Source organism: Notolepis coatsorum, assembly GCF_963971535.1.
Source record: "Notolepis coatsorum genome assembly, chromosome: 19".
Lineage (NCBI taxonomy): Eukaryota > Metazoa > Chordata > Actinopteri > Aulopiformes > Paralepididae > Notolepis > Notolepis coatsorum.
The window spans coordinates 17,883,488-17,893,343 of NC_140183.1; the positions used below are offsets into that span (position 1 = coordinate 17,883,488).

Consider the following 9,856-nt stretch of genomic DNA (forward strand, 5'->3'; position numbering starts at 1 on the left):
GTCTTAGCTGACATCCAACACCTTGTTGCCTTTGTGCAACCGCTGCTTCTTTACCCAGAATAAACCTTTGTATATACTGTAGTTTTGTCGAGAAATTGACAAGACGTGTCTACAACTGCCATGCATGTAGGCAGAGCTCAAAGTCCTCAGTATAGGCTATAGACACAGAGCTCAAAGTCCTCAATATAGGCTATAGACACAGAGCTCAAAGTCCTCAATATAGGCTATAGACACAGAGCTCAAAGTCCTCAATATAGGCTATAGACACAGAGCTCAAAGTCCTCAGTATAGGCTATAGACACAGAGCTCAAAGTCCTCAATATAGGCTATAGACACAGAGCTCAAAGTCCTCAGTATAGGCTATAGACACAGAGCTCAAAGTCCTCAGTATAGGCTATAGACACAGAGCTCAAAGTCCTCAGTAGGCTATAGACACAGAGCTCAAAGTCCTCAGTATAGGCTATAGACACAGAGCTCAAAGTCCTCAGTAGGCTATAGACACAGAGCTCAAAATCCTCAGTATAGGCTATAGACACAGAGCTCAAAGTCCTCAGTATAGGCGATAGACACAGAGCTCAAAGTCCTCAGTATAGGCTATAGACACAGAGCTCAAAGTCCTCAGTAGGCTATATAGACAGAGCTCAAAGTCCTCAGTAGGCTATAGACACAGAGCTCAAAGTCCTCAGTATAGGCTATAGACACAGAGCTCAAAGTCCTCAGTATAGGCTATAGACACAGAGCTCAAAGTCCTCAGTATAGGCTATAGACACAGAGCTCAAAGTCCTCAGTATAGGCTATAGACACAGAGCTCAAAGTCCTCAGTAGGCTATAGACACAGAGCTCAAAGTCCTCAGTAGGCTATATACACAGAGCTCAAAGTCCTCAGTAGGCTATATATACACAGAGCTCAAAGTCCTCAGTAGGCTATAGACACAGAGCTCAAAGTCCTCAGTATAGGCGATAGACACAGAGCTCAAAGTCCTCAGTATAGGCTATAGACACAGAGCTCAAAGTCCTCAGTATAGGCTATATACACAGAGCTCAAAGTCCTCAGTATAGGCTATAGACACAGAACTCAAAGTCCTCAGTATAGGCTATAGACACAGAACTCAAAGTCCTCAGTAGGCTATAGACACAGAACTCAAAGTCCTCAGTATAGGCTATAGACACAGAACTCAAAGTCCTCAGTATAGGCTATAGACACAGAACTCAAAGTCCTCAGTATATAGACACAGAGCTCAAAGTCCTCAGGCGATAGACACAGAGCTCAAAGTCTTCAAATCGAAGCTTTTCTTTCCTTTCCTTTCCGAGCTCATCTGCACCACGGCGTTAAAAGGTGATGCACGTTGGGGTTTGAATTATAGCCACTATAATAACTGCCTTGGCAAGTAGAAGTCTCTACAGAGCAGTAAATCCTAAACTATAATCTGAGTTGTGGTGATTATCATTATTCATTATAAAAACCAACTCTTTATTTCTAATTTATGCGACAACAATGAGGCTCTGCCCAAAAAAAAACCCAATAGGCTGCGGACGTGTTTTCTCAACTGCGGAGAATGTCCGAAGTTATTGGCCTTTTAAGAGGGGCACCTCCATGGCTCAGTGCGCATTCCATCCATAGTGGCCTTTGTTCGTCGTGCCGGGGGCGGGGCCCGCGAGTCAGCACTGCGCTCGGGGACCGCGGGGTCCATTGTGAGAGAGATTTCAAGGACTATAGGCAGAAATCCTCCTCTGCGGTCGGCGGTGGATAGTCTACGGTAGTCTACGTCTACGGCTGGACATCGGTTGGAACTGTATCAACTTTGCGTTATGGACGCGGGCGACAACTGTGAGTAGTATAAAGGTGATGTTGTCATGTAAACAAATCCGCTCGTGCCTTCACCTGCCTGAGACATTCACCGCAAAAAGAAAAGAAAAGTGAACCTGTAATGAGGGCAGGCTATGCATTGTAGTAGAGTTATTTGTTGTTGATGCACATTCACTTCCTGCTACAATGTGATGGCTGGATAAACTGCATTTCTATCTAGGCTATATAAATTATCTTAAATTATCTTATTCCTGGGGGCGGGGGGTTCAAGTGTACTTATTATCTAGGTCGCTAGGGCACCTGTTGTCTTGGTTACTGGGTTGTTCATTGGACCTGTTTGTTGGGACGAGAGAGGGAGAGAGAGGGTGCACGTGGTGCAGGAGACAAATAAGTTTGAAGCCTCTCCGGTTGTCATTGTGTTCTCTGCAGGACCATCTGTCTTTTTTTTGTTTTTGTTAAAATGTTCTGGGTATACAGTGAGCGATCAGTTATTCTCCTTTCATGTATGGCTAATATGCTTTCTAAGGCTATAGTCATAACTTGCTTTTCCCCCTTATAATTGGCTACTGGGAGGTTCTCTGAGAAGGGTGCCTTTTGGGTCATAATTATACCATTGTAATTTGTTGGAGAAAAATACCTCAAATGATCGTATTTCTGATCACTACATTTGATAGTGCACTAGTAGTTAAACCTTTGAGAAAACACACGTTCCCAATCCCACCTCAGGCACGGACTCAATAAAAATGCAATAAAAATTGTGACGGGTTGAAGTATTTTTTTTAGCTATAGTGGCCATAAGTCCATAGTTACTAACGTTTTTGTCTTCCACAGCTGTCAGGGTGTGTGTTCCCCGGGCCAGGCAGGCGCGGGGTGTGGTGCACTGTTGTACGATGCCCTCCCAATATTGCACTCGTCCCGGCCTCCCCATCCCAGGGAGATGCGACGCCCCCCCGCCCATCAGGAGTGAAGATCAGAGAGCAGCTTTTGTGGGATAAATCCCAAAAGAGAAATGGGAGCGTCTTGAGCCAATATGCAGGCCTGAGGTAATATCACCTCTCTGGGATTAGGCTCTCAGGCTAGGTGCAAATGCTGCCTTTGGAATTTGAATGATTTTTTTTTAATTATTATTATTATTATTATTATTATTATTATTATTATTATTATTATTATTATTATTATTATTATTATTATTATTATTATTATCAGTCTTTATGACTGATAATCTCTACAGACTGTATGAATTAATGTTGCATTTTCTTTTCAAATGTAGCCAAGAGTAAAGACCCTAACCCTGTCAAAACAGCAGTCAAAGTGTATATCTTCAGCAATACGTTTGTTTACCAATAGGTTAAAGTGTTATTAGTGAAATATAAGTTTTGTAAATGTATTCAGAAACTAGCGAATATCGACGGAGGGTAATGCGCGCCACCATTTTGTTTGTAGTCATATGAGGAGAGGAGACCCAGGGCTTTTGAATGGCGTTGGAATTTTGAAAAAAGACACTACCCAGCTCAAGCCAGCTCCTGTCAATCAAATTACTTATTTACTTTTACTTTATTTACATTCTTTTTAGGGGTTATCTACCACAAAATGTAATGTTATTGGCATAAATTAGTTTCTGTGAATGTCTAGCAAAAAACGGCATGGCAATTTGATGAAAAATGGCAGAGGAATCTACATAATAAAAAAGTAACTGTACTTACAGTAGATTTCATTCACGGTTCTTGCTGCACGCCTGGTGATACTAAATCCAGATTGAACTCTGCCATTGGAAAGAGGAGATTTGGCCCGATTCATAGATGTGCGACTTGGCCATAATAAGATAATTTATAGGCTATTATTCTATAATAATATTTCAAATTATATTTCAAAATGTGTCCGGATGGCAGAATTCAGTACTGTATCTACAAAACCATCTGTTTAATCATCTTCCCTTTATTCATTTTCTTAGATTTCTTGTACACTTGATCTCAAGAAGGTGCTGAACAAGCTCAGTGGCAGTTATTGATGTCTGGTCATTTTTAGCATGGTGTTATTCACTGTCAAAGATGAAAAAAAAATTGGATTTTTTTTTTAAATTTATATTCTCCTTTGGTTCATTACAATTTACTCAAGCCTGGTAACAGACACAATATTTCTGACACTGGGAATACATTCCCTGAGATCCATAGATACCAAGAACATGCAAACGGACCTTGTAGAAGTGGAGCAATCTTCCATTTACTTGTATGTATTTTTAGGCGGATTTTCAGAAAATAGGGCTAGGGCTCAAGTTAACATAATCTTTTGTGTTACTGAAAACGTGTATAAAATGTAGTCTACCACATAAACCCATGAAAGATTCAGATCTTCATAACATATGTAGAAACTATTGAAATGTGTGAAGGTTTAAATTCAGTAATACTGTAGACTTATATGATTGCAATGAGTTAAGAAAGTTGTGAGAAGTAGATTTTTAAGTTTTTCAAATGTGATTGTAAAGGTGATGGGGTCATTATGGGGTCAAATACACTGTATTGGGACTGATGCATTGCAACAACATCATTATGTTAGAATGATATTATTTCAATGTTACATTTAAGTATTCGTTAGCTACTTCATATAGTTTGATTATTGTATTATGGAGCTTGTCTGTGTGTGTGTAGTTGTGTACTAGTCCTTTGTCCTGATTACTTGTAATGTTATATGTTATGATGATGTAAGTATTATGTTGCATGGTCACAATGTAAGCTTTTTGTGGACCCCAGTGCGAATAGCTACTGCAATGCTAAACTAAACCCTCACGAATGCAATCACATACTGCATTGATGTTACACACAAATCTGACAACAAGAGGGCTTGTCTGAAAGACATGGCCTACTGTATATTATGTAAGACAAAAACTACTACATTCCCCTTCATCGTCTTTATTAAAGTTTATGATTTATAAAATGAAACACCCTTTTAGGAAGGTTGATGGACCAAGTTATAACCTATACATTTGAAAACACAAATGGTGAGGTTCTAGTGTTTATCATCTACTACAAGGCCATGGTTTACAGTTGAAATACTCCTTTATTCAATGTTTAAATGAGACCATTTGAAAGAAATAAAAAAACGAAATCCGGAATGTACAGTATTTATTGACATTCATCCTTGTAACATTAGCTCATGTGTTGTTGAATGAAGAGACATACAGATAATGGAGCAATTTAAACCCTTGCACTGCGTTGCACCAGTTATATCCTAAACCAAGGCATCAAGTCCTTACTAGAGGTTCAGTAGCTACTTGCTAGCTTGTAACTAGTCGGCTATTGGTTAAATTTGGTTGCATCATGTGTACTCTGGCATATCCTTCAGATACATAACTTCTAGGGGAGTAACAATACATTTTCAGAGATTTTAGATTTAGATGTCACAATTTGATTTGATTATGCTATTATATCACACTGTGTATATATATACACAGCTTGTAGTTTGGCTCAGAAAAATAAGTTGCAACAATGAAAATTTGCCTTAAACATTATGCCAATAGCAGTAGTCATACCAAACCACCAGTTAAACATTATGCTAATAGAAGTAGTCATACCATACCACCAGTTAAACATTATGCTAATGTTGCTATGATACACTGGCACTAGGGAATTATAACTATGTTGTTGCTATGATACACTGGCACTAGATCATTTATAACTATGTTGTTGCTATGATACACTGGCACTAGAGCATTTGTAACTATGTTCTTGCTATGATACACTGGCACTAGATCATTTATAACTATGTTGTTGCTATGATACACTGGCACTAGCGCATGTATAACTACCGTATGTTGTTGCTAAGTAGATTGATGTTTTAACAAAACTTTGTGCACATTTTTCTGCTTTAATTTAGTAATGTGTTAATTAGGACTTGGAATAATAGGCACTTATGTTATAACTAGGCTAGATTTGGATGCATGTACAGCTGGTGCAACCGGCCCCCTAGTCCTCTTGTATTACATCACAAAGAGCGATCTATTCATGTCTACGAGAGGCACGTGTAATAAACACAAACACACAGAGACCTGTTACTGTAGTAAACACAAACACACAGAGACCTGTTACTGTAGTAAACACAAACACACAGAGACCTGTTACTGTAGTAAACACAAACACACAGAGACCTGTTACTGTAGTAAACACAAACACACAGACCTGTTACTGTAGTAAACACAAACACACAGAAACCTGTTACTGTAGTAAACAAACACACAGAGACCTGTTACTGTAGTAAACAAACACACAGAGACCTGTTACTGTAGTAAACAAACACACAGAGACATGTTACTGTAGTAAACACAAACACACAGAGACCTATTACTGTAGTAAACACCACTGGCACATGAAAACGCTGCATCACCAAAGAATTAACTTTTCAGGAACTCAGATTGATAACTATTTTTTTAATGATACAATACAATAGGTTGCTTGTGCGTACGCTCCACTGTCACATCCGCTACTGTTTCACCGCTCAACACATCATTCATAAACACTTAACTTGAGATCTTGGAACATGACTCGGGTTCAAAGGTCAGGATGACAAGACGTGGTTTTTGTCAAGTTAGCACATTTATTCAAACTCTTTTCCAGTTTCATGATAATCTGTTTGTTTTGTTTTTCCCCCCTTTCCACATTTCACATCCCCTTTTACTCTTCAGACATTCATACGTACACACACACACACATGCACACACACATGCACACACACACACACGCACATGCACGCATACACACACACACACACATGTGTGCACGCACACACAAACAGTTTACGTATCACACACGAACACACAGTTTAGGTATCAGTATGATACCTTTGATGAACATTGTTACTCAGCTGATAGAGTTGTGCCCTTCCTGATGACTTGTTGTCGTACAGAACTTGTAAGTCGCTTTGGATAAAAGCGTTCAGCTAAATGACAAAATGTAAATGATGAGATGCAGTGGTTGTGGTTGTGTGTGTGTGTGTGCGTGTGCTTGTGTGTGAGGAACCCGTGTGTGGCCAGAGGGCTGTCTGTTCACACGTCACGTCTCACACATGGATGTGCATCAGGACCTGCTTACGGAACGGGTGGAAGTCGTCTGGTACCGTGTCTGGAAAAAACAAACAGCACCAGAATCTTACAACAAAACTGCTATAGAGACGTGAAGCCCCTCCCCTTCTGCCAGACCACCATGGGACCCTATTTATAGAGACGTGAAGCCCCTCCCCTTCCACCAGACCACCATGGGACCCTATTCATAGAGACGTGAAGCCCCTCCCCTTCCGCCAGACCACCATGGGACCCTATTCATAGAGACGTGAAGCCCCTCCCCTTCTGCCAGACCACCATGGGACCCTATTTATAGAGATGTGAAGCCCCTCCCCTTCCGCCAGACCACCATTGGACCCTATTTATAGAGACGTGAAGCCCCTCCCCTTCCACCAGACCACCATGGGACCCTATTCATAGAGACGTGAAGCCCCTCCCCTTCCACCAGACCACCATGGGACCCTATTCATAGAGACGTGAAGCCCCTCCCCTTCCACCAGACCACCATTGGACCCTATTCATAGAGACCTGAAGCCCCTCCCCTTCCACCAGACCACCATGGGACCCTATTTATAGAGACGTGAAGCCCCTCCCCTTCCGCCAGACCACCATGGGACCCTATTTATAGAGACGTGAAGCCCCTCCCCTTCTGCCAGACCACCATGGGACCCTATTTATAGAGACGTGAAGCCCCTCCCCTTCCGCCAGACCACCATGGGACCCTATTTATAGAGACGTGAAGCCCCTCCCCTTCCACCAGACCAGCATGACAACACCAGAACTCTTACAAATAAAATAAAATCAAATGTATTTGTAAGGCCCGACAACACACGTTAATGTCCCCATGGGCCGGACACGTCTTCTTTAAACAAGTCAATCACAATAAGTCAAGAACAAAACAAGAACACCATAAAGTCCAAACATTTTTAAATAAATGCTAAATAAATGCAACACTCCCAGACATACCCCACCGGCTTCCCACCATCAAGCACGGCCTGCGACTGACCAAGTCAGAGGTACCACTGACACCTGGGTCTCTGGGTAAAGTACCACTGACACCTGGGTCTCTGGGTTAGGGTCTGTAGTGGTAGGTGAGTGCGTAGACCTCTACACTAGCCAGCTGCCCCAGTATTACACTTTGTTTAAATTCTTTATTTTGGTCTGATGCGAGTTGGTCTGGTGGGGGTTGCTACTGCTGGCCACACTCAGGCTCTGCCAGGAGAGGTCTGGTGAAACTCACAGTAATGCTGGAAGCTATTTTCATGTAATGGAAGATGGTGTACTATGGATTATTATTATTATTAATCTGTTGTAAAAGGTGTCCTATAATACCATGTGGGATAGGACACTATATCATAAAACATGTATTCATTCATATAAGTTAGTAGTTGGTGTGTGAATGGTGTTACTTACCATTGCAGCGGTAGCGCAGGTTGGACCAGATAATGTTTTCTTGGGAGAAGCAGAATACCCCCAGCCTCCCGCCCCTCATCGAGGTGTCAATCACCACGCCGGAGTCGGCCACCATCTTCGTCCCTTCGTACAGCTTCACCCTGCAGCACACAACCCAGAGGAATTTAACTAGCAACCTTTACCCTGCAGCACACAACCAACTAGCAAACATATAAAATATTTTGAATGCGTAAAATATATGCATTGAAATGTAAAGTTAAAGTTGGTTATTTCTTCACCAGGATATTATGGATTGACGTGACAACTCGAATAGCTTTCATTCAAATCGTTTACAATTTGGGGTGCACATTCATGCCCCCTAGAGGAAGAAACCTATTGATTCTGGTGACTCCATGACCTTTCCTCTAGCGCCACCATCAGGCCAAACATAACGTATGACCGCCAGAAACCATATGACCACCAGAAACCATATGGCTGCCAGAAACCATATGGCTGCCAGAAACCATATGACCACCAGATCCAATCCAAGACAACAGGAAGTGATTTGTTATTTATGAATGCACTCTCCCGATTTCCCCCAATGGCTTCATGGTGATTTCATGGTGATATGGCTTCATGGTGATATGGCTTCATGATGGCTTCATGGTGATATGGCTTCATGTTGATATGGCTTCATGTTGATATGGCTTCATGGTGATATGGCTTCATGGTGATATGGCTTCATGGTGATATGGCTTCATGGTGATATGGCTTCATGGTGATATGGCTTCATGGTGATATGGCCTCATGGTGATATGGCTTCATGGTGATATGGCTTCATGGTGATATGGCTTCATGGTGATATGGCTTCATGGTGATATGGCTTCATGGTGATATGGCTTCATGGTGATATGGCTTCATGGTGATATGGCTTCATGGTGATATGGCTCCATGTTGATATGGCTTCATGGTGATATGGCTTCATGGTGATATGGCTTCATGGTGATATGGCTTCATGGTGATATTGCCCTCGTGGTGATATGGCTTCATGGTGATATGGCTTCATGATATGGCTTCATGGTGATATGGCCTCATGGTGATATGTCTTCAGCGGCTCGGATTAGGGGCATGGTGCCAACCGAGCGACTCAAACGTACCTTTTTGTTTTAAATTAATTATTATATTTATTGTCTTATTTTTCTTTATTTCTATTATTTTTACTTAAATATTTTATTATAGTTTTTATAATTGTATTCGTTATTTTACGGTTATTAAATGTTGTCCTTATTCTTTACCGTCTAATTTTGATATTATTATTATTTATTTCATTATCCTTTTGTTTAGTTTGTTTCTGTATGAATGGTGCTATATAAATAAAGTTATTATTATTATTATTATTATGGTCACAAGAGGTGAGAACGGGGGCCGTACGGGGGATGTACCCGCTGTCCACCACCACATGTCTGGGTTGAGAGCGGCTTTGTGGAGCGGAGCCTTCAGAATGAGCAGTTTGGCTTGAGAGCTTGTTGCTTTGGTAATAAGTGATGGGCGAGCGAGGGGAGGTTGAGAGGACAAAGAAGAGAGAGAGAGAGAGAGAGAGAGAGAGA

General features: G+C 41.4%; 1 protein-coding gene across 2 annotated transcripts in view; it reads right to left on the bottom strand.

The window, feature by feature from the left end:
• Nucleotides 1-4,960: 4,960 nt before the first annotated feature.
• thbs3a (thrombospondin 3a) overlaps nucleotides 4,961-9,856 on the bottom strand; it is a 64,969-nt gene continuing 60,073 nt past the window's right edge. For both annotated transcript variants that reach the window (XM_084336966.1, XM_084336965.1), the window contains exons 22-23: nucleotides 8,271-8,410; nucleotides 4,961-6,918 (exon numbers count right to left, since the gene is read on the bottom strand). In XM_084336966.1, the coding sequence (XP_084193092.1) occupies nucleotides 6,857-6,918; nucleotides 8,271-8,410 (202 nt within the window). In that variant the 3' untranslated portion in view covers nucleotides 4,961-6,856. The remainder of the gene's footprint in view (nucleotides 6,919-8,270; nucleotides 8,411-9,856) is intronic.